Consider the following 26,473-nt stretch of genomic DNA (forward strand, 5'->3'; position numbering starts at 1 on the left):
AGACTAGCTAGCTATACTTGAGAACATTAGTATATTATACAGTAGTCTTGATGTGGCTGTTGAATTGTAAAGCTGTGTGATTGTTCCGTGGTCGAATAAGGAACAAAAATAGTCGGAGACTATTGTTGGTGAAGAAGGGCTCCACTTTGTAAAAGCTGCTTCGCGTCTGATCGTGTTTATTTTTGTTTTGTTTTCTGTTTATTTGTGTTTTACTCTAGTCTTGAGGTCATACACTTGGCCATGTCCAATTACATATGATGCACAAGGCTTAGGGTCATTGCCATCTCGCAGACTCCACTAGAGCAACCCATCAATATCTTAGTCTAATTCCATCGGAAAACAAGGCTTTTCGGAGGTTGGCCTTTATTACTAAGGTGGCTTAACCCTCCTAAGCCCTTCGTGTAGCGATTTCTTCACGCCTATCTGGAAGTCAGCGACGTTGGGGTATACCAAGCGTAGTCGAGTTCAAGCTTCGCTATTTCTGTCCAAAAATTGGAGGACAGTACTCCGTACCTACCTCATTGTATACTCGCGCCCAGGTAACAATGGCATTCAATCAGAGTTGCGAAGTCCCATGGGTCTTTTGATGGGAAGAAGTGTAACTTCATCCGTTCCATCCGAAGGCAGAAAGACCTGAGCCTCTCAAAAAACGCAATCAGGGAATGATCCATGGAAAGGGTGTTTTGCCACCTCCAATAACCGGCTAACCTGCGTGGATAGAAGATTCAAAGGGGCCTTGAACAAGGGCCCACAGCCTCTGTCTCGCCCAGTGATCATTGTCCATGTTCAAATCTGGTTTGGAAGTGGAGCATCCAGAAAGGCCGTTTACTCCACAATTCAATGCAATGGATCTCTGTGCAAAAGGCATCTACTACGTCACTGCCGGCTAGTTCGGACATCCGATACTAGGGCATTATTCCACCGGGTCTCATCCACGGATGATCCTAGAATACCTGACAGCACGCGGTTTCTATTTTTGGTTTATGTTTTGGCTGGGGGAATTTCGGTACCTGGTAGAGCGTGTGTTTCCTTGATTCATAGTGCGGAGCTTTAATTTTACGCAGGTTATAAAGATTCCTCTCTGCCGCAACTCTGCCAGTGGATTTCAAGCTCGAAGATATTTGAACTGAAATTGATTCTCTTTAGAAGGGAATTTTCTTCATTCGCTAACTGACCAATCCCTCCACATTCGCTGAACAGCAATCATGATGAAGAATTTCATCACTATCGCTGCCTTCGCTGCTGGCACCAACGCCCTCGTTGGCCGTAGTGACAGTTGTTGCTTCCACCTCACATCTTCTGGTGATGCGTCCGGAAAGCTTGGCCAGCTGAGCGATGGCCAGAACCGCATTGGCGATGACAGCCTGTCGCCCGCCCAGTACTGCATCGATTCCAAGGGTGCCATCACTGACTCTAACGGCCGTGGCTGTATTCTCACCCGTAAGTGACGGCATTTAACACTTATATCACATACAAGGCACGTCTGACTGTTTCATAGCTCCCACTACTCAGTTCCAGTGTGACGAGGGTGCTTCTCCTACCCCCGGCTTCTCTCTCGGCCCTAACGGTGAGCTCGAGTACCACGGCAGCAAAGATTTCGTTGCTTGTGCCACGGGCCAGAACGGTGGTCTGAACGTATACACCAACCCTAACGAGTCCGATGTCACCGGTTGCGTGAACGTCGAGTTGACTGCCGACTCCTGCTCAAGCTCCGGTTCTAGCAATGGCGGCTCGTCATCCACCAGCGCTGTTCCCTCGTCTTTCGGATCCTCAAGCGCTCAGTCAACCCCCTCTGCTCCTGTCTCGTCTGCTCCGGTTCCTCAGTCCACCCCTGCTAGCTCTGCTCCCGTCGCTGAATCGACTCCTGGTTCCGACTCTGGTGAAGGATCTGGATCTGGCTCTGGCTCCTCTGCCCCTGCCCCCTCAGGCTCCGCTTCCGCTCCCTCCGCCCCCTCTGAGTCTCATCTCCCGGGCTCTCCTATCACTGTCGTGAAAACTGTCACTGCCACCGACTGCAGCTGCTCAGCCACTGCCCCTGTTGGCGGTGGCGATTCCGCCTCGCAGCCCTCCCCTTCCGCTACTATGCCTGCTCCCTCCGGCGGCGGTAGCGAGGGCGGCTCGCAGCCTACTGGCTCTGCCCCTGCTCCCTCTGGATCCCAGCCCCCTGAGTCCAGTAACGCTCCCGCCCCCTCTGGTGGTAGCTCGCAGCCCAGCGGTTCCGGCAGCGCGTCTGTCACCGCCAGCTCTACCTCTGCTACTCCTTCAGCTACTGAGTCCTCCAGTGGCTCCTGCCCCACTACTCTCACCTCCGGCAGCTACGAGTACCCCCACCTGATTGTCCCCGTTGACTCTTCCTCCCCTGATAATGCGGCTGGTACATCCTACAATGGCACCGTGAGCTCCACCATCTCGAGCGCGTTCAACTTCGACATTCCCTCCTCCGACGAGGGCAAGACTTGCAGCCTCGTATTCCTATTCCCCGAGCTCCAGGACCTCGAGACTTCGTCCTACAGCTTCAGCGGTGACGGCAAGATCGACTTCGCCAAGCTCTCTTCCGCTGTCGATGAGTCTACTACCTTCAACAATATGCCTTCCGTCTCCCAGGACCTCGGCGACATCACCGTTTCCCCCGGCAACTCTTATGTTGTCTCCACCTTCTCTTGTCCCGCCGGCGAGAAAGTGTCCTATAAGATGGAGAACTCTGGCAGCACCGACCTTAACTTCTTCGAGGACTACAACCCTTCACCGTATGTTCCTTTCTCTTATCTTTCTACTTGGACATCAGCTAACGATCTCTCTAGTCTCGGTCTGTACATCACTACCTGCTAAATTATCCCTTGTGAAACTAGCAATCGCCCATCTTGAACATAAGATATCTAGGCCTTTATCATGCCTTTTTTCCCTCTTTGACGCATCATGTTGAACCTTTTTTTTCCTGATCATTCTTCTGTCTTCCCTTCGCTTGGTTCTACTCAAGCGACCTCCATGGGTAAGTAATTTTTTCAAAGTACTCACTGCCGGATATAGTTGATCGGGAAGATTGCCATATCTGGTTGATATTGTTTGTAATTGGGACTCATACACAAAACGTCGACATTCCTTCGGCTTGTATATTATTACACAAATTAGCTCTTTTATTTGATCACTTTTTTTTTGGGATCTTACATAGTTTCCTTATGTACTATGCACCTTTGGTCCGGCATGCTGCAGAGGGAATCATGTTATCTAGATGGGGGTGGATCGATTTCGGATCGAACCACGCACATCCGTGTGACACACATGTTAGACTTCAAGTCTGTAGTATAGCCCTGATCAGACCCTTGATAGTACGCTATCCAAACAAAAATATTAAACGGCCAACTACAAATCCCGGGGGATGGGATCCGCACTGGTTCTGGGAAGCAGGTTCTACGTTGACATGACTAGGCCGCCAGATGGACCTAACAGACCACAGCACCGGAAAAAGAATTGAGTCACTTTGATTGACATTCAATGATGCCAAATGCAAAAAGAAAAAAGAAAAACATAGAACAGCATGTTTTAAGATGGTGGCCACCTAGCGCTCACGTTCAGAGGGCGTGGGCGGCTCGCTGCTCTATTCAGCCCTCTTCGGGATATTCCAGACGCATATTCACCCACTTTAATACTATTCACATAGATATTTAGCTCACGTAGTAAAAGGTGCATTTTCCTATTATCAAGCGACAAAGCTATACATGATCTTCCCCCCCCCCCCCCCCCCCCCCCCCCCTTTTTTTTCCCTTCTCCGATCATCTCTTCAAGGTCACATTTTAAAATATATTCCCATGTAGTAAAGCAACACCATTGTAAATCCCATGAACGCAATCCTGTGGCTCAGCCACCATTTCCATTTCCTAAATAGGTGAAGGTCTTCAAATTCAAACCCCCAAAATGATGTAGATACTATTCGAATACAGAGAGGGCAGTCAAGACAGCGACCCAGGCGAATGCACTTGGCATATAGCTCTTTTTTCTCCTTTGATGTGAAATCAAACCCTCTGGCTTTAGAGCAACATCCACAGTCAAGAGTACAATGACCAATTCCTAATTTCCGTTCCGAATTCGCATGTGCGCTCCGGTTTTCACAGCACTGACATCCACGGCTACAGCACCCCCCCATTCTGCACAACGTCGACGGAGTGTATCACTGAGATACCATCTTAGATTTGATCGACACTCAACGAACCCTCGTAGAGTAGGCCCTTTTAATTGGTCCCTGAGTACCAACCAGTTATGTTGGAGATTCCAATAGCTTTTTCTTAGAACTCCTAACCGTCGTTGGAACTCTTGTAGCCTTTTCTTTTCCAGCGGTGTAGTCTCTTTTCCTGCTAACTCTTGGACCAGTTTAAGGAGACATTCCTCACGTTGAGTTATGCGTCGAAGCTTGGAGTCATGGTCAAAGAGACTTGACATCAATTCTGTTGCGGGATTTCCATCAAACTCGGTGGTCCTGGATAGCGTCCAGGATCTAAAGTCTTGTAGAGACTCAGTATCACCAGACCACAAAATCACCTTCTCTAATATCAGGTAAATAGTTTCCATCTTCTCAAATACGGTTTGCTGATATATTGATGAACTGAAATTCTGGAATTTTTGAAAGACATTTGTGGCCAACTAAGTCGAAAAGTCTGAAGTAGATAATTATCTAAAGCAATGTTGTCATTATACTTCATGACTTTGCGGCATCCGCCCGTGCATTATCCACGGAATGAGCACCTACCAAATAAGAATTTTAGCAGCTCGTAAATGTACAGCGGCGCTCTTTAGGAGGCTGACTGATCTGGGATTATAGCCAAGGGTTGACCTCGGGAGTTCTACAAAATTCACATTCGCACCTTCTGTCAAAACGCATTTTAGAAATCAAAATAACAGCACTTACCGAGATGTAGAGGATAATATCTAGTAGTCTTTTTAGGATCGCAGAATTCCCGATCGCAACCAACAAGACCATACCCGATATCTCCGTGACCCTTTCACATACCATCACAATGCTCTTCAGTTTTATTCTGTGTTGGCTCATTGGCCTCCTCAAGGGCATGCTTTTTACCTTTGTCCTTTTTTACGTCCACGACGGCCCGCTCATCGCGCAGCCTGGTCCCGCCCCGATGATTGGATGGACCGGATGGCTAAGACTGTTTTACGCGGCGTACATCCTTTTGGTTTTCTTCATGTAACCGATCCCACAGGATTGAGGACTTTTTATCACCAACTAACGAGATGAATACCGTAGATTGCACTTCGAACCCTTGAGTACGGATGCGGCAACACAAACAAAAGCCGATACTGCGGTCCATACTTCCACCCAGACTGATGAAATACCCCTTGGAGTAGTAGTAAGGGACGCCATGGGCGACACTCTTTTACCCGGAATTGCTAGGCTTTTGGATACGCGACTGGCGCCACCACCACAAGGAGAAGGGGAGCAGCAAGACGATGGATCTGAAGTGGAGGCTGTACTACATTGGTTGGCCGACTTAGGGCCCGACCCAGACCAAGATGATGACAATCAGGACTATCCTGCAATTCCAAATGGCTGGCACTAGGGTAGCAATTGTGCATGGGGAGCCAGCATCATGGAATATTCATAATTGCACCATTATGGTGCTCTGTCTGACAGATACAATCACTATGTCGATGCTCGGGGAATGGACCCGTTAACCGGTCAATCAATTAATCAATCAATCAAAGTCCAATTAACCCGTTGCAGTCTAACTAGTTGTGTATGACTATGCAGGCGCTTCATCCAACTGAAGCAAGAACTCGAAGCTAAACGCCGAGTTGGGATCACACAGTATAGTGCCTCCCAAGAGTATACAGATAGATGCTGATCATAAAGAGTGTGGAATCAGCCCATTCCTGCAACCCGTAAACCCACAAACCCTTACATAAGAATGAAACATGACAACTGCCATGGAGTTCGCCCTCTATTTCCCACTTCTTCCCTCTGCTCTCTGTCGACAAATATATCTTTGGTTCATTCTTGGTGAAATGCCGATGCCGTTCAGCTTTGATTTAGAGTCCGCTCGGTCACATTTCTTTATCTTCCTGCACTTTCCTTGATGAAGCTATCTCCCCGATATTTGTATTTAGTCTGAAGTACACTGCTTGACTTTTGAATAAATGTCTTAATGTATTGCTCTGATACTCACCCTTGCCATGGGATAGTTTGAGAATGTTCGGATTAAGTCGGTGTATCACACGCCGGAGAATACAGTGCTATACACTCGGTTAGTGATGACCTGTATGATCAAACTAAGATTGTATCGGAATTCCGCTAGGAACCGACCGATCGTTCCTTTCATCAGTGCTTTGGGCCTAGTGACATTCACGCTATCTAGAAGGAGGACATTTTCAAAGCTCCGGGGCTTTCGCTAGTTCTTCCATTGAATTTTCCGTGTCTTTATGTTGCACGCCATTTCTATATGATCTAAAGATACCCATATATTAAAACCTAATAAAAGGCCTTGAATCTTGTCGATGAACCATCGTAGAGCTAATATTAAATATACATTAATTGGCCCTAGACCTCCATAGCCTCCTCCCCCAAGTGAACAGAAGTATACACCTCCCTATCACGCGACCAAGAACCAGCGGGACTCCAAATCTAAACCACGTCAAAGGCTGCAACATTGTGGTCTTCGGTGCTAATATCGCGTCACCATAGCTACTAGTAGACCCATCCCCCCCCTAGCTTCCCCGCAAACGTTTCAACAGCCTCCAGTATAATCCCGACTGTCATTTCTGGTTGACTCAGGAAGGGCGAATGGCTCGTGTGAAGCTCCCTATGCTCCACGCTACAGCCCATCTCCCTTGCCATACCCACTTGTATGCGCTGTACAATCACCGGCAAACCCCGATCCTCGACGGTGCCAATATACCAAACAGGCACATCTTTCCAACCGGCGTATGTGTGTTCCCCACCCTCAAACAATGATTTGAGGCTTTGGGTAGTGAGTTGCGAAACCCAGAATTCCGCCTCGTCTGCTGGCAAGTCGTGATAGAAGAGCTCACGTGGAGGAGCGACAAGTTCGGCATATCCGGTCACGTTATTGACCCGCCAGGAAGGAGGGGGGTGGCCGAAAAAAGGGTCCATGAAGGCAAGTCCACTCAGTGTAAACCCAGAGGCTATGAGAATTAGGCCAATAACGTAACCCGTTGTTGGGGCTTGATTTTGGCTTTCGGTGAAGTCTCGTGGCTGCGTGAGACCCTTGATGGCACTGTTTCCAACCATGCCGCCGTAGGAGTGCGCAATAACTACGACATTCCGTCCGTTGATTGTCTCGGTCAAAATAGCTTCACGTACAGCATCGAGGTCATCTTTGAAGGTCGCAGCTGGATTTCCCGTCGTCGAAGGCAAAGTTATCGAGATGCATTTCAACTTATGACCTTGAAGGAGCTTGGTAACCTCGTCGTAGCATGTAGGTTTGTGCCAGGAGCCAGGTATAAAGACTAACGTCGGTGGAGTAGCCATCTCAGAGTGTGAGTGAGAATGATACTTCCACAAATGGCAGATGGTTTGTTTCCTGCGGGTAATATCCAGGAATGCGGTTCCTGCGGCTCAGGCGGCTCCGATCGGTTCCGATGCCAGCGGCTCCGTTCTCCACAAAACAACCACTGGAAACCGGCATTCTATAGCAGGTGGAATAGCATCTTATACAAATTGCATCTGGAAATTCATGCATCTTCATACATCGATCTGGCATTTTGAGAGACACTGCCTTTGGCGAGCTAACTGTCCCGTGTGACAATCTTTGGTCTTCTGAAGCCAAGAAAATTATCTAAATCATGTCACTTTTGCTGTTCGCTATGCTATTTTCCTTCTTTCCTTCGAAAATTATATGCGCCTTCTGCTTCCATCCACTTCGCAGCCTCCCCGGTCCTAAAATTTAGATTGCAATCCCTATCAGCCGTTTTATCGCCCTTTCCCAAGGTCAATTAGATACCAAAATGCGAGGTTTCTACCAAAAGTGCTGCATTCGACCAGTAACCCTTGCGACATTGTTAGCGCCAACAACGCAGATCATAGTCGTCTTCGCAGGTCCTTAGTACATGCCTTTTCTGCGAAAGGCCTGGACTCCCAGGAACCCATAATCACCAAGTGTGTGGATCTCTTGATAGCAAAGCTGAAAGGCCTTACCACCTCAACCATTCAGGAGGTGGAATGGTAAAATAATACAACCTAACTACGTTTGACATACTTGGAGATCTCACTTTCGGTGAGCCATTTGGGGGACTAGAATTTTCTGTCTTCAGATTGTGGCGCAGTATAGCAATAATCTAAAGATTCTTCATGGCAAGAACTGCATCACAAAGATCAGCTCCAAGCACAGTCCCAGCGTGAGCGTCACGAGTAGAGGTATCACCAGAGTCAAACGTATTTTCTTGAACAAGCGATTGAGGGAGTTCTAATCCTGAGACACAACGGGCTAGTGTAACCAGCGTTGACCGATTAAGGTAATCGCCGCAGGAGGGTCAAAAACGCGTGGCTTCAACTTCTTTTTGCCACCTCACCCATGGGAGATTATTGTATCTCGGTAGGCACGCTCGAGTAAACCTTGGTCAACTGGGCCTTCTATTCTCTGACGCTTTGATGGGACTTCTTCATTAATATCTTCCACAATTAATTGGCGCTGTCGCTTAACGACTTGGATAACGTTTGATGACGAACAAAAGGACTGTAAGAAGGATTGAACCTCTCGCTGAAAGGCATTATGAGAGATATTCACGGTTTGCTCTGCTTCGCCGAGGCCGTCTAGAACACATCGTATGTACTCGAGTCCACTTTTCATTACAGAAAGTTTGGCGTCAAGAAGATCGGACGTTGTAGATTCAACGGAGAGCTCAGAAAGGCGTGACTTTGTACTAACAGACCGTTGCTTACGAGTCTCCAGTGTTGACTGACAGGCAGGCGGGATTAACGATGAAATTCTCTCTAGAATTGCGGGAGGTTCGGTAGGCATTCTACGGGCTGGTATTCCAAGGTATTAGGGTCAAAGCAGGAAAAGGCGATGGGCTGATTGAAGATTGAGAGAAAGGTGATACAAGTGATGAAGCTGGATGAAGAAAGGTCACAGGCTGATAGAAGGTTGAGAACAGCAACTTAAGAAGTAAAACCAAGCTGGTAATGAAGCAACTAAGCCTACGGAGCCGGACCCAGAACCTTATTTCGATCTGGGATATCTATCTTCGAAGCACGATTTAGTATTGTCAAGGCATCAAAAGCGTGACGGCGCAGTGGCGCCGATATACCGGAGGATTTATTAACCCAAGTGTTTTGTAATTCATGTTATATCATCTACTTTCTTGTTAATACCCAACTCTTTGATTACAGACTACGGCAATTCTTCATATTATGGTTCTCTGGGTCTGTGAAGATGTGTCAAAAATAGAATCCGAGGGAAGCTAAGATCGAGCTGAGCTGAACAGGAACTATTGGCAACTTAAATGACATAACTGCTGTTGGAAGTCCGATCGGCAACATTGCCCTGAAGAGCTCAGTATCTTCTAGTTTAGTAAGTGCTCTTTGGGTTAATGAGGGATAATAACCTACCAGCGCTACCAGGTACATTAAGGTTGTAAGGATGTGGTCGTGCAAGCCCCGGAAGAGGTATTATTGTTATAGCCTCTGCTATACCTAGGTACAGATCGGGCACAGAGAGAAAGAGGAATCATTATCCATTCAATATATGAAGAGCCCGGTATTGATATCCGGAATCTAACAAATAAAGCACTCGGTCTGCAAGAAAACAAGCCTGCACAATCAGGTATCAATGGGATGATCAAACAACAATATGATATTGACACAAACTTCCAAGGTTGGAATGAATGAAATTTTCAGTGCCTGATCCACGAGGCTGAGAACTCAACAAAGTCATTGTTACGCCTTCGCCTTCTCATTTTCGTTTTCTTCACTCTACTTATAAAGTCTAATCTCTGATCAGTTTTTCCTCTTTTTTTTGCATTCTTGTCGTATAATCTCCACACCAACATGTCTATCATGGGATATTCAGATCTTTGCTTAGGGACAGAAGCAACCTTCATCACTCCCTCGCCTCAGAAGTGGGTTCTCGAGGAGAAGCTCACCGAGAATTTCCAAAGAATAACCAGCCGTGAACTTCAGATGGGTGGTGGACCTTCCTTCGCCGTGTTCAAGTACCTCTGCTACAGTGCGACAGACAGTAGCAAGAAGGCATTCATGAGAATTTACTTTCAGATTCCCAACCCCGGAACAGAGTCCCAGCTCCCCCGGCTTCGACAGCAACAGGCAGCTCCATCCCGTAAGCATTTGGAGCTACAAGCTTTGAAGGATCTCAGTAAACAATACTGTACTGTGGTCCCAGCTCTCCTGGCCTACAAAGAAGGAAAACAAGGCAAGGACGGCGTGGTTCCAGACGGCTACATAACACATATTATGTGGGAAATGGTCAGCGGGAAGCCACTTGATACGGATCAGTTCTGGGGGCCTGAATCGGCGCGGTTACGCGAGGCCGTCCGCACGAAGTTCCGCCATATCTGGGAGTATGTTTACAGAATCCCCTCTAGCGTGTTAAAAGTGAAACTGACAAACTTAGGAGAGTTAAAGCATCATGGATGGTATCCAGGGCTCCCTCTTTTGCAGAAGATTATCTACGACGAGTCAACCGGGGATATATATGTGATATACGATACACACCTATTACAAAACAGAATATGCTAACCATCTTTAGGCACATTGCAGGTTTCCGAGACCCCGACCGCTTCGATCCCGGCGAGAAATTTTCCAACATGACCTTTGTCCACTGGCGTCTAACTAGGCCACCCAGAAAGTCCGGTTGGGAGAAAGACCCCAGCAAGTGGTCCTGGTAATCATCATGAATGTCCGTTTCCCCAGCTCAAATGCGCTGTGCTAATGAATCGGATTTTGTTCCGTCCATGCTTCAAGAGCAGGCGATGCGTCGCTCTTCTTATCAATACAAATGGTTGTACAAAATCGAGAGAAGCATCATCTGTGATGATCATGGCATGCTCCGTATCCACTTTGTTGGTTTTGTTGTCGATCCCCTTCGGCTTCACAGGATGTAGATCGACATATAACAACTGTCCAACCTTCGTTGCTCTCGCTTGTTGGTCTCGGGAAATGATGCTCTTGCATTTTCCCTTCCCACGTGGCTCACAATCATAGTGTTCCATCCCAATGTCACTCCCAAATTTGTCTTCATTGATTCGCCGTTTGTAATTTTCTACATCTCTTAGGCGACGCCGGAAAGCGGAATTCTTGGCTTCGAATCCTGATCCATTTTTAAAGAGATTCCTCTTTAATGTCTGTTAATTTCTGGCTATTTACGCCGGTTTCAGAGCAATTTACAGCGGTTCCTTAAAGAAGAGAATGGCACTTGAAAATGACGCGATGCTTCGCGTATAGAAGTAATTTACTGCTTTTCAATAGCCTGGATGGTTAATGAAAGCCTACCCTCTTACTCTGCTGAATCACTAGAAGATTGGGAGCGAATTAGTGGCATGGTGGGTGGTTGAAGTGGTTAAGTGCTAATTCATGGTGTCGCTGATCCACTTAGTTCTAAGGTTAACCATTAAGGCGGTCAGATGATTTACGCTATCGACGATAGGATGTTAGCCACGTGATGATAAGAACATACACGTGATCTGGGGCCGACATCGTAGATCGCGGAAAAGCATATCGCCGAAAAAAAGTGTCGAGACCAGGCCGCCCTTCGCGATCCCATCTCCATCAAGCTACAACGCAAATATGGCGGGAAATACTCAGGCTCGGCTTGATCATACAGATGGAGGGGAACAGAGTGTATCTGTTCCTTTCGCGGAAAAAAAGACCGTTAGCTCATGGGTGCACCTTCTTGCAGGCGCGTATGTCTTTTCCGGCTGTTATCATCTTGATTCTTCTGACATCCATCTAGGAGCGGCGGAATGGCTACTGCGATAGTGACTTCTCCCCTTGATGTCTTGCGAACACGTCTTCAGTCCGACTTTTATCAAACTCCGAATAGGGGCTCCGACGCCTCCCCCCAATCAAACCAGCATCCTCAATCACGACCACTTCAACGATCAAATCATAAAACGCTGCGGATTATCAGCTCCATCTATCGTGCTGAAGGCTGGCGAGCTTTCTTCCGAGGCCTCGGTCCAAGCATGGCAGGTGTAGTTCCGGCGACCGCAATCAAGTTTTACGTATACGGCAATTGCAAGCGTGTTGGAGCTCAGCTCATGGGACACACGGAAGATTCTGCCATTGTCCATGCACAAGCTGCGATCTGCGCAGGACTCGCAACTTCTACCGCAACAAATCCAATATGGCTTGTCAAAACAAGGTTACAACTTGACAAAACACAAACACACGCCGGTGGTCCTTCGACCCGACGATATCGCAATAGCATAGATTGCATCCGGCAAGTCATGCGAAATGAGGGACTGGGTGGCTTTTACAGAGGATTGAGCGCAAGCTATCTCGGCTCGATTGAAACGGCTCTACACTTGGTGCTCTATGAGCAATTGAAAACTCGGCTCCACCGGTCATTAGAAGCCACCGAGGGGAAGCCACGGACTGCCTTCTGGGACGAAGTCTCTCATTGGGCTAGTACGAGTGGTGCCGCATCTTCCGCTAAGCTTGTGGCAGGTCTTATCACATATCCTCATGAGGTACGTCATTTCGAGGCAATTTTTTTGGTCTCACACTCACCCACATTCCTAGGTTATTCGAACACGATTGCGCCAGGCACCTATGGAGCGTGGCCAGGCCAAATACACAGGCCTGTTGCAATGCTTCCGTACCATTGCGAAAGAAGAAGGTATGGCAGGTTTGTATGGAGGCCTAGCTCCTCACATGCTCCGCTCTTTGCCTTCGGCTATCATTACGCTTGGCGTATATGAATTTGTTCTGAGGATCACCGGCGCTTAGCTCAAGGCACGACTTTGTACACTATCTATAGATCTGGTTCTTTTTTCTTTTTATGCGGGGAGATCACTAGACATTCTTGTATCATATTTGGCGTGGCTCATCTCAATTACATAATCTCATCTTTCACTCAAAGGTTACTGCTTCAAAATACTCCATTTTATAGGTGTCATTGTAGATCCATCCATCCGTGTGGTTTTCTCATGACAATATTAGCCAATAAGACCCAATTCATGGATAGTCGCAATACCTTGCCGTATTCATACGGACTAAAATGCCCCATCCCTTCGATTTTGATATTTGCGCACAGCTATTACGGTGTACGTACCACGGCGGGAAAAAAATAACACGGCCAAGTCGGGGTGAATAGTTATAGTGACGAACTACTTCTCGATTTCGAGCCTTGGTACTGGTGTTGGAAGTCTTCTCTGCATACTCTAGGCCTCGTAGGCTTTCCTGCACTATTATGTACCCAATTCATGTCACCTTCTCATCATCGGGTATTGATCCAGGCGATGCCCCCTATACAGACACCATAGCATTCTGTGAAATCATAAGTCTTTTCAAAGTTGAGTACGCCAGCCCTAAAATGCTCCGGGTCTATATTGTACTCGTCTTGCGGGATCGACAAAATAGATCAAAACCAAATGGAACCAAAGAAGAGCTAGGCAAACTCCGAGCGCCAGATAGGACAGATGCACTTTCCTTTTTTGGAAATGGGCCCAATATCTACTAGCATATAACATTATATATGTAGGCTCCAGTGCTAAGGCTGCAAGTCTCTTGGTGATGCCGATAATAGGTGCGCCTTGGCTAATTTTAATCTATAGCACAATTATACCAGTGCTTTATGCAAGCGGCATACCGCACCTCCTAAAGGTACATTAGCATATCCCCCACATCCTCAGGCTCTACTCATAAAATATACCCTGTTGTAAGCATACAGCATCATTGTGCGGGCTATGAATGCTCTGTTCATAGGGCTTTATGACCTTAGAAGTGAGGATTGCGATAGTTCCGAAGGCGAAAGCTTTACTGGAGGCTATCTACCCTTTTCTTTATGATATAGAATGTACTATACTCGACTCGCTTGTACTTTGTGGAAGCTGAATGATTCAGATTATGTGGGTCTGATCTCTGAGACTGGAAATCCTTTTGATTTACATCAAGTGTGCACATCCGGAAGGTACGAGTGCCTGTACAACGCATGATTGCAGTCCAAATAGTTGACGTTGCTGGGGGCTTGTGCAAAATAGCCACTAGTATATAACATCTATAGATTGCTCGGCAGAGGCGCTTTGGCAACATATAGATTTGCCAAGAGTATTCCGCCCCAACCTTCTACTTTGTAGCCAAGCACTTTTAGCCCATGACATCATCAAATAAACAGGGACACAAACCACACCATTACAGGACCTTTGGTTGCTGCATTGGGAAGATGGAACGGCTGAGGAAGAATATGTATCTACACTGGATGTTGCTGTACAGAGTACTCCGTACCTGCCAAGATCCCCACACGGGAACAAGTGGGTCTCCAACGTCTCCCGGCTCCAGGCCTATGACAACTTCGGGATTTAGGCCTAAGCGACAACACCCTCGCATTGTGATATGTAGATGGATTCGCGGAGAATATTCTTGTAACCTTTTTATAGAGCAGGACTCTTTCAAGTTTGACATTTGGAGCCATATGATGCCTCCAGCAGATCCTGGCCTCATTTTTGCATTATATCATCTCATTCCGGAGGTTTAAAACCACCAGAATTTCCCCTACAAAGTAAGAAGGCGGTATCTACAGAGCCAATAGTATGATATACATAATTCTCGATACTTTAGGTGAATGCTCCGTCACTGGTGGTACCATGCGACAATCATCGGATTTTCTTTTCAGCCTTCAACAAAAAGCAAACCTCATATCTAAAGCCTACAGGCTAAGTGACCCATAATATATAAATCATCCTCGTCGGCTGCTTCAAATATGCAGCTATTAATTCCTCGTTATACTACAACGTGTTCCTTTTACCTCTATTCTTCGATTCTATATTCATCCCACGTACGCCCAACTAATTCCTATCGAGGTTATCTTTGATACAAAAATGAGGGTCTTATCAGACAATAACACTTGATATTATTGAGCGAAAAACTGTATTACAAGGAATCGTTGCTAAGGATTTCAGAGATCTCTGCATGTCATTCTACTACTTCCTTCAGTGTGCTAGGAACCGCTCTCCTCCCCAGAATTCATCTCCGAAACGAGCTGGCGTGATTCTCACTGGTGTCCCTGCATCATATGCCTCGACCATCTCTCCCTCCCCAATGTACATCGCAACGTGATAAATGGTGCTTGGGTCGCTGAGGTTACTCGCGTAGAACATGAGATCAGCTGGTTGAAGATCCGCCTGCTCGACTCGAGTGCCATGCCCAGTGAAGTCGGCTTGCGCGTCAGCATCACGGGCAATAGAAATGCCATGCGAGTGGTAGAGGGTGTGCGTGAATCCCGAGCAGTCGAAAGCATATCCTGACATACCGCCCCAGAGGTAAGGAAGACCAAGGAACAATTTCGCTGTGTTGATCAGATCAAGGCTCGTTGGGTAAGGGATCTCCGTGGCAGACTTGTAGATACTAGCGTCGTGGGTGGACAAATAAGCCGAGCCAGAGTCAGGTACTGCAACTTCAATGACTGATTCTTTCTCCTTCAGGACTGGGAGTCTTGTGTCGTAGGTGATGTCCATGAGCTTCGACTTCAAGCTCGGATCGCGGTAGAGCGAAACTGTGGCAGCCTTGTCAATCGCCGCAAAAGGCTTGCTTGATTGCAGCTTTCCGTAGTGCTGGTCAAGCGACACTTGTGAAGCAGGAACCCAGCCAGGGTATCCCAGCTTGTTCTTTGGCGTCGCCTGGTCGGGTACGGCCACCTCGTACCAACCGCTTTCATAATCGAGAATCTCCACCCGTGTTCCATACAATGCCTGTGTCTGAGTCCGACTATTACTGGTAAGATCGCGGTAATCCGTCACGTTCATTGAGCTGAGCCATTTCTCTAGTTGCACCGGGTGTGTCAGTGCCGGCTCGTCGATTGGGCGTGGCTTGCTGGAGTCGGTCCACAATGTTGCAGCAACCACATTTATGTAGCCATGCTGCGCGGTTGCGCGAGTATCGAGTTTTGGGATTGCATTCGAACTTGGGAGAGCGTTGGCAGCACCCAAGATAAGTGCCACGGTGACTTTTGTTGCGAAGGACGAAAACATGATGTTCTGAAAATCGATTTGGTGCATTCGATAACGCTATCTTGTCGGTTTTATGCATGGGACATGGGGCTTGATACAACGTTGCAACGCCAGCTATCATTCGTGGCGGTTGAACCCGCTCGGAGAATGTTTGTTGTCTCCGTTCTCTCTCCGACGGCCCCTCAAGCGGGATCTTCCCCGCAATAATGAAGGGAAACTGATTGGTTAAATCATGTCTGGATTATCTTCAGGACTATCTTGTATCTGCATTGCTTGGTGCTTATCGTCCATTTTGTTCCTGATAACACGATTTGTGTCGGCGAGCTGCAACACTCCGAGCCCTGTCCGAGAAAGAGCTGTCGGGCATTAACAAATGTCGCTTCGAAAGAAGGCTACTAGATGAATGGCTTAATTATCTCTCTCTTATCAATGATTCCGGGTGATATCTGAAACTTTCTTGGCCCGGTCGCCATCTCTTTCGCTTTCCCGTCCCTATGAATCGCTTGGATGCACTTGAACCACAGTGGCCACCCGGGTCATTATTGCGGGAGGATAACACGAATGAGAACCATAGTCGAGCAATTGTGTTGAAGGCACAAAAGGCAAAATCATGGAATCCTCTCAAGCTTCTTGCTATTAGCTCCATCTCTATAGCGCTATGGGTTGCGATAAGAGCAAGAGACTTAATCCAGCCTCAAGATATCGACCCATTGGACTTTGCGGCTCGAACGACCAAAGTGTTATCGGAGATACCTCTCATAGACGGACATAACGATCTCCCGTTTCTTGTTCGACTACAACTCAACAATCAGATTTATGGCGACAATCTTCCATTTGGCCATGGTATGGTACCCACATTTACCAATCGTTCAATAGAAGCCTGATATTGACGGTATTGAAGGACTTGCGTCACATACAGACCTTAAGCGGATGCAGCAAGGCAAAGTGGGTGGACAGTTCTGGTCTGTCTTTGTAGAGGTAAGTTCGTCGATCATTGAGCATGCAGTATTCCATGGGACTAACATCGAGACCAGTGTCCCAAAATACTTCATCTTGACGATCCAAATGTAAGCGCAAATTTTAATCCTTTCCGCTGACGAACGCCGTTAACCGACTTATAGCATAGCGTTCGTGACACCCTTGAGCAGATTGATGTTGCAAAGCGCTTGGTAGCGGAATACAGCGAGCTACAGTACTGCGAGACAGCAGCATGTGCTAGGCAAGCCTTCAAATCAAAGAGAATATCTTCTATGCTGGGCGCCGAAGGACTTCACCAGATCGGTTCATCTATTGCCGTGATTCGGCAAATGTATGAGCTCGGAGTGCGCTATATAACTCTAACTCATAACTGTGACAATGCATTCGCTACTGCAGCCACTACAGTAACCAACACAGGTAAAGATAGTGGACTGAGTGATTTTGGACGCGCTGCGATTCGCGAAATGAACCGACTAGGCATGATGATAGACCTCTCCCACACGTCTCACCGAACAATGCGAGATACCATAGCTGTGACTCGGGCACCGGTGATATTCTCCCACTCAGCGTGCTATGCGATTGCGAAGAGTTTGAGAAATACCCCTGACGACGTTCTCCAAATGCTCCCGCAAAATGGTGGCCTTATCATGATCTTTTTTGCGAACAAGTTCATTCGACCTGACAACCCGGAGAAAGCCAGTTTAGAAGATGTGGTGGATCACATATTCCATGCTGCCTCCATCGCCGGCTGGGATCATGTTGGAATTGGTGAGTGGTTCTTGATAATTATAAGAGCACATACTAAATCGACCTAGGCAGTGATTTTGATGGGACACCTAGCGTTGCTAATGGAATTGATGATGTCTCGGCATACCCGAAGCTCATTGAAGCTATCATGCGACGCGGTGCAACGGATGAGCAGGTGAAAAAGCTAGTGGGATTAAATATTCTGCGTGTTTGGGCGGAAAATGAGATTGTGTCGGCTCAAATTCAGGGTGAGATGGGTTCACGACCTGTGGAGAGTTATTGGGAGGGAAGAACACAACCAACTTGGGATGGCCAGTTGCCTTCATTGAAGAAAAACAAATAAAGATAAAATATGTAATAAATTCTCCCTATGAATGTCTTTCAGATATGAATTCACACGATAAGGGGCGGTCCCCGCTTCTCATACCGCCCCCCATCTTCTTCTCCTGTGTACGTCTGAATATGTCTGTTCGTCCAAAAAGCAAGGCACAGCGACCACCAAGAGTCGCATCCTGTGAGCCATGTCGACTATCAAAACTAGCTTGCGATCATCGGCAACCTTGCGCTCGGTGTGTTGGACGAGACATCCCCCATGAGTGCGTCTACAGGAAGAATGCATTTAAGCGGAGTCGACCCTCCTTTGCAGGTCAATCCTCGGGGATGCAGTGAGTAGTTCCGATTTGACCAGTATCGCTGTCATCTAATTGTTTCCTGACGATAATTCCAGGCATCAGCTGTCTTTTAATTCTCCATCCATGCTAGAAGCCATCCGGCCAACTCTCCAACCAAATAGCCACCCAAATAAGGGCTATCAAGGCTCTTCTTCTTTGGACTCACTATTAGGCAACGTGCGCCAGCAAACCATGTTGCTTGGGGATTTGGAGGCCGGTTCGACCTTGCTTCCGGTCGGGCGGGATGATGAGGGGCCAGCTTACTCTACGACTCATTTCATGAACAATGCTTCGACAATCGAGGGAGCACAGTTGTTGGAAACACTTACCAACTCCAAAATACACAACACCATTGACCGCTTCTTCTCTGACTGGAAGGGAAACGGACTCGAGTCCCATGTTGGTGCCTTCCTCATTCAGCCATTTGCTGATGCAGTTATTGGAGAAATTGTCGCTCTACAGCATTCTCAAAATGTTCGACCCGATCTGTTAGCCTTGTCCCAGCGTTTGTTTGAAAATAGCAGCCGCGCTGTGGATATACATCGTTTGATGACGCTGCAGGGCTTCATCGACCAATATACGGGTGCGAATCTCCGCTGGGAGACAATGGGGGTAATCCTCACACTTGTTGGGTATGGTTGCGGGAAGAATTTAAAATCTTGTTATTCCAGAGAGATATAGAGACTGACAACGGTCACAGTATTGCCGCAACTGAGTTTCGTGCACCATATCCTCTGTACCGAACCGAACAAGAACGACAGACACTTAGGATGAACCTGATTCAATTTGGAAACAAATGTGCAATCTTTTGCGAGACATTGGATGTCCTCAACGACGTTCATATTCTCTTTCTATATCAGACGTTCCAGGTGCAGTCTGTTTTTTACGGAGACCAAAGTACGTGACAAACCTCAAGTCCCACCTTCATGTGCATCAAAATGACAATTTGGCAGGTCTTAAAACGTGGCGTCGACTCAACGACGCAGCCTGTGCTCTACTCGCCGCTGGACTTCACGAAAGCATCCAAGAAGCACGCGATATTCCGTTCTTTCTGGGTGAAGTACGAAAACGTATCTTTTCCCGCTTATACAGTATCGATATCAGCTTAGCGACATTTCTCGGACGACCACCACGCATGAGCAAAAAGTTTTGCTGTATCAACTTACCTCTCGATATTGACGAAAGATGTTATTCCCTCTCGGACCCTACTCTTAGTAGAGAGCTGGAAAAGCTTGACCAGGCCGGATGGAACTCGCAGGGTCACATCCGAGCGAGCGCAGTTATGCGATGGTCAACTATTACAGCAATGATTCGAGAAGAGACCTTGGAATTACTTCTGGGAGGCAACATATCTAATATGCAACGGCGAATAATGTGCGTGACTTGTCTCAGTTCATGCAGCCGATTAGCTTATAGTTTATAGTGACTTGCACGACGACATCAACGAGGCATGGGAGAACCTCCCCTCCTTTCTAAGGGTGTCATCTCACGAACTTTGGGATAGCCAAAGGCCCCGCCCAGAATTGGAATGCTTACATATGGTTCGAATTTTATATCTACAGTCTGCATTCTTGATTGAGTGGGCAGCGTGGCGGCATGGAATTCAACAGTCAAGCTTATTTCGGTCTGCATTGGAACTGATTTGCTCAGTCAACGACGCTTTGATCCGACGGGAACAACTGCCAAACCTGGGCTTTATATCTCTAGCCTGGAGAGTATGTACCCTGAACAGCTTGTGGGATCTTGTTGAGCTGACTAAATAACATAGGTGGCATCATGTGCTCTCCCAGCGGCGGGGGCCCTCGCACTATACCTTCTGCAACCATCGTCCCGATGTCGGTTCAAGGAACTAGACTCACCGTCTCGACGACGGGTAATTGAGAATCTCTCCGTTCTGATTGCACACATGGATATTTTGCATAGCCCCAATGACGGTAATTTCAAATTGTTTTCTCAGGCCAAACGCTCTCTCCAGTCTGTTGTGGACATGCTATTACAGCCGCTGAGCCCACTTGGCATGGAGGCGTCATCTACAAACATAAATAGCGAGCTGCCCTCGGCGGACTGGATGGTGCCTGATTATTGTGGATTCGATGGCGATTTCTGGTATGTTGGCACAATTCATCAATTAGTAATTTACGTTCTAAAAATTTTATAGGGCGAATTTTCCCGATTGCCTCTATACAGAAGAGAATAACGATCATGCACTTGTATGAATAGTACGATCGCTCTACTTGCGTTCTTCGCCTTGTTGTTTTGATTATGTTTCTGTGTGTCTGGCTATATCAAGCCCACCATACGTCTCGACTTTGTCGCCTATACCATTGCGCATATCTTGCTTGCTCATTTCGATATTCTTGGAGCTTTCCCTCACTATTTCCTCCTGTTATATTTTAAGCACATACGACCATAGGGTGTGGAAAACAGGGCTTCCCGTCCGCTCAGCCGTACTTAAGCCACACGCCGGTGAGTTAGTAGTTGGGTGGGTGACCACCAGCGAATCCTCACTGTTGTATGTTTTTGTTTTTTCTTTCCTCGCATACATGATGTAGTAGGAGGGGTACATGGGCCACAGTGAAGCTACGGTCTTGGAAGTGCTAAAGAAGAGGAGTTCTGGATTATAAACAACCGAGTCCGTACTAACCTCTCGTCTATAGTTAGTTGGTAGGATACCTTTGGCACATCAGGCATCCATATTTGGGTCAGGCATCCATATTTGGGTCAGGCATCCATATTTGGGCTTGAGGTTTTTTCGAAACTCATCTCTCTCCTTTTAACTCTCGCTCAATGGCCCTTTTCTTCGTAATGACATCCAATCAGGCTGAAGATTATTAGAGACTGTTATCAATGGATCGCCAATCACTGCACGCAGGGTTTATCGGTAGATTTGGTAGGTATCAAGCCACAGTTCGCGATAGGAGAATTGGGGACTCTCTCCGAGAACACTCCGAAACAATGCTTGTTCTACACAAGATAGATTAATTTTACGGCCGATGTTTATTCCCCGCGGTTGCTTTACATGACATTAAAAGAGCCATTATTACCCACTTTCAATGCACTGATCTTCGCATCTGTCTCACATTGTATATTCTCATTTGAAAATCTACTCACTGTCCAATATGGAAATCCCTTTGGACGAAAAAAATGGCTCTTTCATACCCGAATCGCCAATAGAGTTGACGACAAGCACCCTCATCAAACCACAGGCTCGCCAGGCTTATGATTCAAATGTTACCTTTGAGGAGTACCATTACTATTCTAAGAAGACAAGGGAAGAACAAGAGCATCTAGAGGCTCCGAAGCTCAATGTGCTCCAGCTTCTCAAAGGGAAGAAAAGCGAGGAACCGGTTACGACTCTCACAGAGAAAGACTTCTCGGATCCTCAGCGGAGACTTGCGATAACAGACGAGGAATGGGCAAATGCATCCCGTTCGCTTAGGTCTGCTTCATGGGGTGCCTGTAAGTCGGCAATTATATCTCATCTTACATTCGAACTCAAGGCTCATAATATTCCCAGGTTTCTATTTGATTACAACGGATATCCTAGGCCCCTTTGGGTCAGGCTATGCGATGGGCACATTGGGTTGGAGAGCAGGTGAGTTTCACCTATTCTTGTACACCTTAAAAGACTGAGTTGACTGATTGAAATATAGGTATTGCCTTCTACACTGTTTTCGGATTCATGGCCGGATACTCTGGATATCTCCTTTGGCGCGTCTTCCTTGGCGTGGACAGCTATCAGTTCCCAGCCAAGAACTATGGTGATCTTGGATTCAGAACCCTTGGCCGTTACGGTCGCCATCTTACAAATGTCTGCCAGGCGATTTCGTTACTCTTACTCGTGGGCCAAGTCACCATTGGATTTGGCCAAAACCTATCTCAGGTATCGCAGTTCCGGCTGTGCTATGTTGCTTGTCCGGTCATCTTTGCTTGTGCTGGCTTCTTTATTTCTCAGATCAGAACTCTCAAAGCGTATGGCTGGGTTGCAAATTTTGCAGTGTGGATGAACCTGTTTGTCATCTTCATGTCGATGGGTGTTATGTCGGTGTCTGAACCGAACTACAAAATCTCCACACTTGGGTCTGCTGGCAGTGTGGTTGACAGAAAAACGATCACACCGGACAGTGACGGTAACTACCCGCCGATCATGCATTACAGCAGTATCCCTACAGGCGGACTCATTGGGTCCGTGAATGGCATGCTTTCCGGTGTGTTGGCATATGCAGGTGCACAGCTGTTTGTTGAATTCATGGCCGAAATGCGGCGGCCCCGAGACTTTATCAAGGCTATGTGGGGAGCCCAATTTTTCATCTACAGCGTCTATCTCACTTACGGCTGTGTGGTCTATCATCTTCAAGGACAGTACAGCTATAGCCCGAGTTATCAAGGTATCAGCATATACGCATGGCAGACTGTCGGGAACATGGTTTCTTTACTCGCTGCTCTCATCTGCGCAGGTCTATACGGGAATATTGGAGTCAAGATTGTCTACAACAACATCATGATGGATATCTTCGGCTTCCCTCCTCTAGACACGCGGGTTGGCAAGATAGTCTATGCTTCTCTTGTCCCAGTTTGGTGGACAATCGCATTCCTTATCGCCGCAGGCGTTCCAGATTACGTTGGCTTCGTCAGCGTAATCTCCGCTTCCATGCTTTTGAACTTGACATTTACCATGCCTCCCGTATTTGCCCTTGCATTTGACATCCAGAAGAATGCCATTCGGACGGAGGCTGGCGAAGGATTCAACCCGATAACTGGAGAGGTGCTCCGGACCGAAACAACGGCAGCAAGATGGATCCGTGGTTTCTGCTCTGGTGGTCCTTTCCAAGTCGCAATCAATATTTGGCATGTTTTGTTCTCCCTAGCATCGCTGTCGATGTGTGGGCTAGGCATGTGGGCAGCCGTTGTTGGTGAGTAATATTCCTACTATATTGTGTTCACTCCATACTAATTTCTCTCCCAGGAATGATTGATGCCTTCAAGCTCCCGCAGCTCAACTCGTTCTCCTGTGTCTCACCACTCAATCTGAATGAGTAAGAGAAAATTGTCACACCAATGGATCTGATTTGATTGCAGTGTTTATACAAGATTTGAATATCATCACCACCTTCATTTAATTTATATTAGCTTGCAGGACATTATCAACGCAAGAAATACCATGGTATAATATTGCTTACTTTTCCTCGTTCCGATAGAGAAGCGATTTTGTACGACCTAATTGCCTCCGCTGCCTATTCAACTTAGCACAAAGATATTGTAGACTGTGACAAAGACCCGAAATATTGATCATTGTGTCAGGCACAGCTTCATCGGGTTTACATCACTGCACGACTAAGCCAATTGATTGTCCACTCTATATGGAACAATGTCACAGTGTTAACCAGCCAAAATGAGTATTTATTTGCTTCCAACCAATGTATCACAAATAAAAATAAGACATCCATCTCCCGTTGTTTGCCAAAATCTCCGTTTCCTTTCCATCACTCTATCCTTCCTTCAACTACCAGTGCAGTATCTCGTTTCCAAGCTGCGACGTGGGTTGATTGAGCCATTCTATCTGAGCTTAGACATAGCTCACACTAACGCTGTTGCTAGTAATAGAAGACTTGGTCAAGACGACGTTGCTCTGCTTGATATCCATGAGAGTAGATCCAGTTGGGCCGACAGACTTTCCACCAGTCGTAGCCTTTGCGTTCGAGAATGTGACGGTTCCAAAGTCGACAAAGGGAACCAAGTTGCCACCGCTTTCAAAGTCCTCGACAATCCATTCAGCATTGTACTCGCAGAGATCTCCATCAACACCACCGGTGAAAGTATGGGTGACAGATTTGCCTGTAGTCACATTCTTGACGACAGCAGTACCGGCCGTCTTGGATGAGGCGGTCACAGTGACCTCAATCACATCTCCAGCAGAGATTGTGATGCCGGTAAAGTCGTAGGCATAATCCGGGTACCACTCGTACCAGGCATCGTACGTGACCTTGCTTCCTTGGATGCAGAAATCAACTCCAGTTTGGAGGATGGCGGTGCTGCAAGTATCACCGTCAATACCGACCCAAGCGGAAGCGCAGTACTGCTCGGTGGACGAAGCACCGGCCGGAAGCTTCGGGGTGGGAACGGTGAATTGGCCGGTGACAGAGGTGTATCCGGTGCCAATAAGGACAGCACCGGCCCAGTTGGTACTGTACTCCTCGTGTTTTGTACCATCCAGCTTGAGAAGCTCTTTGGTGTCGGGCTTAAAGGGCGGGCGGCTGATTCGGTTAGTTCTGGCATCAGCTCGGGCAGCGTTGCGAGCTGCGCGGCGTTCGGTGAGAGGAGCTGCGATGGCAGACGTTGTGAGCAACGCTGCGCTGAGAAGGGTAGCTGAGAACTTCATTGTGCAAGTTGGATGATTGAACTGGTTGAGGGAAAGAAGTGGATGGACTGTGTGAATAACGAAATAACCTCGGGGAGACTGCAGTTTATATAGCTGTCTTGCCTAGTTGCCGCTTCATTGAAAAACACAAGACAATTCTCTCGAAGTAGTCGAGCTAATGCATATTCAATGTGTATCACGTCCAATGTAACATCGCCATGCTTGAAAAGAAATAAGCCTCATATCTTCTGATGCCGTCGGAGGCCGATGCATAACCCCAGGATAGACCGTGGGCTGAAGAATTTCACTTTACCCCGACAACTGCTGGCAACTTCAGTGCAGAGGTGCCTCGATAGCTCGGGGCTGTTTCGTGCATCACACTCCCAAATACTCAGCAAAGACCAGGGGGTACGAGTCCAATGGTGTTGTCTGTTCTCCATCCACGCTAAAATGATACAAACCCAACCTTCCGGATTTCCGACGGAGCCTAGAGAAGTTAGAAGCCATCTTTGCTTAGACTGGTGAAGTGAGGAGAAGCGATATAGATTAGCAAGTGGTGCGGACATGCAAAATGATAATTCCGAACTAACTAGGAAGTGATCGCTATGTTCAAAGCGCATCGGCGAGAATTATCAGTAAGCGATTGCAACTTGGTGTGACTGTGGCTTGGAAGCTAGTATAGTCGTGCTTCCTATTCATTAGCCTGTCGGTGATAAGAGTGCCAAGCTTTCGACAAGCAATGTTGCCCAGGAAAAACGGCAGTGGATAAAAGTGGATGTGCATACAATCATTTACCCCTAGATAGTATGAGTACTCACAATATAGTTAGTTATACATCGTGTGGTGTGGTAGCATGATTACTAAAAGAATACTATCTTCAAGAACACATAATCATATAGCCCCCATAGATTCACCTGAGAAGAAACAATATCCCCGCATCGGAGTTCCCGGTGCAGATTCGTGCGGGCTTTACGTGCAGACAATCTAGTCCACGCTAACTTGATTCGATAATAATCTCCGAATCTCAGCGTCAGATTATTGGATCGTGATGCTGCAATTTCTTCAGTAAGAAACTATCAGATTTCAAGTAGATTATGCCTCTATGAAGAGTCCGGCACAATTCCCTAGATCCCCCGGGCCCTTCAAGCCACAGCGCTTGACTTTTTGAGGTATCTTTGCAACCTCCCAGGGATTGATAAAATGATTTTCCGAGCCTTATCGAATGAATGTGATTTGCTGTAACTTGCCTCATGGTGATTTGCCGCCTACTTATATTACTAACATATTCGCATATCACCATTCTCCTATAGCCAATCTTTGCCCAGATACCTATTTTGGCAGCTGTCATTAGTCTATTGTGGCTTCTTCCTTCTCGTCTGCTTTCCTTTCAACTTCTCTCGGCTCTCTAATAACTATAGATCATGTAACTATTGAATAAGCTTTCGATACAACGGAACCTGCATCCCCGATGCTGATGTGTCAGCGGGATCAATATAGCAAAAGGATATCTCCTTGTAGACTCTCGCATAATTTAGGGGCTGAAAGACGTCGTTTGCTTCTAGTGTTCGAATAG

General features: G+C 47.1%; 9 protein-coding genes across 9 annotated transcripts; 6 read left to right on the top strand and 3 right to left on the bottom strand.

The window, feature by feature from the left end:
* Positions 1 to 1,205: 1,205 nt before the first annotated feature.
* N7447_004107 (uncharacterized protein) lies at positions 1,206 to 2,829 on the top strand (the record flags this gene model as incomplete). The annotated part of the gene is made up of 3 exons (XM_057228382.1): positions 1,206 to 1,440; positions 1,499 to 2,747; positions 2,802 to 2,829. 3 exons carry the CDS (start codon positions 1,206 to 1,208, stop codon positions 2,827 to 2,829), a joined length of 1,512 nt encoding a protein of 503 aa, XP_057087723.1.
* Positions 2,830 to 5,009: 2,180 nt separating this feature from the next.
* Positions 5,010 to 5,564, top strand: N7447_004108 (uncharacterized protein; the record flags this gene model as incomplete). The annotated part of the gene is made up of 2 exons (XM_057228383.1): positions 5,010 to 5,191; positions 5,252 to 5,564. 2 exons carry the CDS (start codon positions 5,010 to 5,012, stop codon positions 5,562 to 5,564), a joined length of 495 nt encoding a protein of 164 aa, XP_057087724.1.
* A 1,124-nt stretch (positions 5,565 to 6,688) lies between these two features.
* Positions 6,689 to 7,492, bottom strand: N7447_004109 (alpha/beta hydrolase; the record flags this gene model as incomplete). The annotated part of the gene is made up of 1 exon (XM_057228384.1): positions 6,689 to 7,492. The coding sequence occupies one exon, from the start codon at positions 7,490 to 7,492 to the stop codon at positions 6,689 to 6,691; it is 804 nt and encodes a 267-aa protein (XP_057087725.1).
* Positions 7,493 to 10,009: 2,517 nt separating this feature from the next.
* Positions 10,010 to 10,866, top strand: N7447_004110 (uncharacterized protein; the record flags this gene model as incomplete). Its single annotated transcript, XM_057228385.1, has 2 exons — positions 10,010 to 10,656; positions 10,728 to 10,866. 2 exons carry the CDS (start codon positions 10,010 to 10,012, stop codon positions 10,864 to 10,866), a joined length of 786 nt encoding a protein of 261 aa, XP_057087726.1.
* An 898-nt stretch (positions 10,867 to 11,764) lies between these two features.
* Positions 11,765 to 12,928, top strand: N7447_004111 (putative mitochondrial carrier protein (Rim2); the record flags this gene model as incomplete). The annotated part of the gene is made up of 3 exons (XM_057228386.1): positions 11,765 to 11,880; positions 11,931 to 12,669; positions 12,722 to 12,928. 3 exons carry the CDS (start codon positions 11,765 to 11,767, stop codon positions 12,926 to 12,928), a joined length of 1,062 nt encoding a protein of 353 aa, XP_057087727.1.
* Positions 12,929 to 15,129: 2,201 nt separating this feature from the next.
* N7447_004112 (C40 family peptidase) lies at positions 15,130 to 16,167 on the bottom strand (the record flags this gene model as incomplete). Its single annotated transcript, XM_057228387.1, has 1 exon — positions 15,130 to 16,167. One exon carries the CDS (start codon positions 16,165 to 16,167, stop codon positions 15,130 to 15,132), a length of 1,038 nt encoding a protein of 345 aa, XP_057087728.1.
* Positions 16,168 to 16,640: 473 nt separating this feature from the next.
* N7447_004113 (transcriptional regulator family TF) lies at positions 16,641 to 20,758 on the top strand (the record flags this gene model as incomplete). The annotated part of the gene is made up of 14 exons (XM_057228388.1): positions 16,641 to 16,989; positions 17,048 to 17,124; positions 17,181 to 17,213; positions 17,268 to 17,892; positions 17,940 to 18,119; positions 18,257 to 18,321; positions 18,413 to 18,467; positions 18,518 to 18,536; positions 18,599 to 19,174; positions 19,243 to 19,439; positions 19,496 to 19,916; positions 19,966 to 20,257; positions 20,311 to 20,648; positions 20,701 to 20,758. 14 exons carry the CDS (start codon positions 16,641 to 16,643, stop codon positions 20,756 to 20,758), a joined length of 3,285 nt encoding a protein of 1,094 aa, XP_057087729.1.
* Positions 20,759 to 21,661: 903 nt separating this feature from the next.
* Positions 21,662 to 23,582, top strand: N7447_004114 (putative amino acid transporter; the record flags this gene model as incomplete). The annotated part of the gene is made up of 4 exons (XM_057228389.1): positions 21,662 to 22,001; positions 22,060 to 22,137; positions 22,196 to 23,455; positions 23,509 to 23,582. 4 exons carry the CDS (start codon positions 21,662 to 21,664, stop codon positions 23,580 to 23,582), a joined length of 1,752 nt encoding a protein of 583 aa, XP_057087730.1.
* Positions 23,583 to 24,108: 526 nt separating this feature from the next.
* N7447_004115 (A4/G1 family peptidase) lies at positions 24,109 to 24,921 on the bottom strand (the record flags this gene model as incomplete). Its single annotated transcript, XM_057228390.1, has 1 exon — positions 24,109 to 24,921. The coding sequence occupies one exon, from the start codon at positions 24,919 to 24,921 to the stop codon at positions 24,109 to 24,111; it is 813 nt and encodes a 270-aa protein (XP_057087731.1).
* Between the last annotated feature and the right edge of the window lie 1,552 nt (positions 24,922 to 26,473).

The sequence above is a fragment of the Penicillium robsamsonii genome (assembly GCF_028829455.1).
Source record: "Penicillium robsamsonii strain IBT 29466 chromosome Unknown utg000002l_segment0_segment0, whole genome shotgun sequence".
NCBI lineage: Eukaryota > Fungi > Ascomycota > Eurotiomycetes > Eurotiales > Aspergillaceae > Penicillium > Penicillium robsamsonii.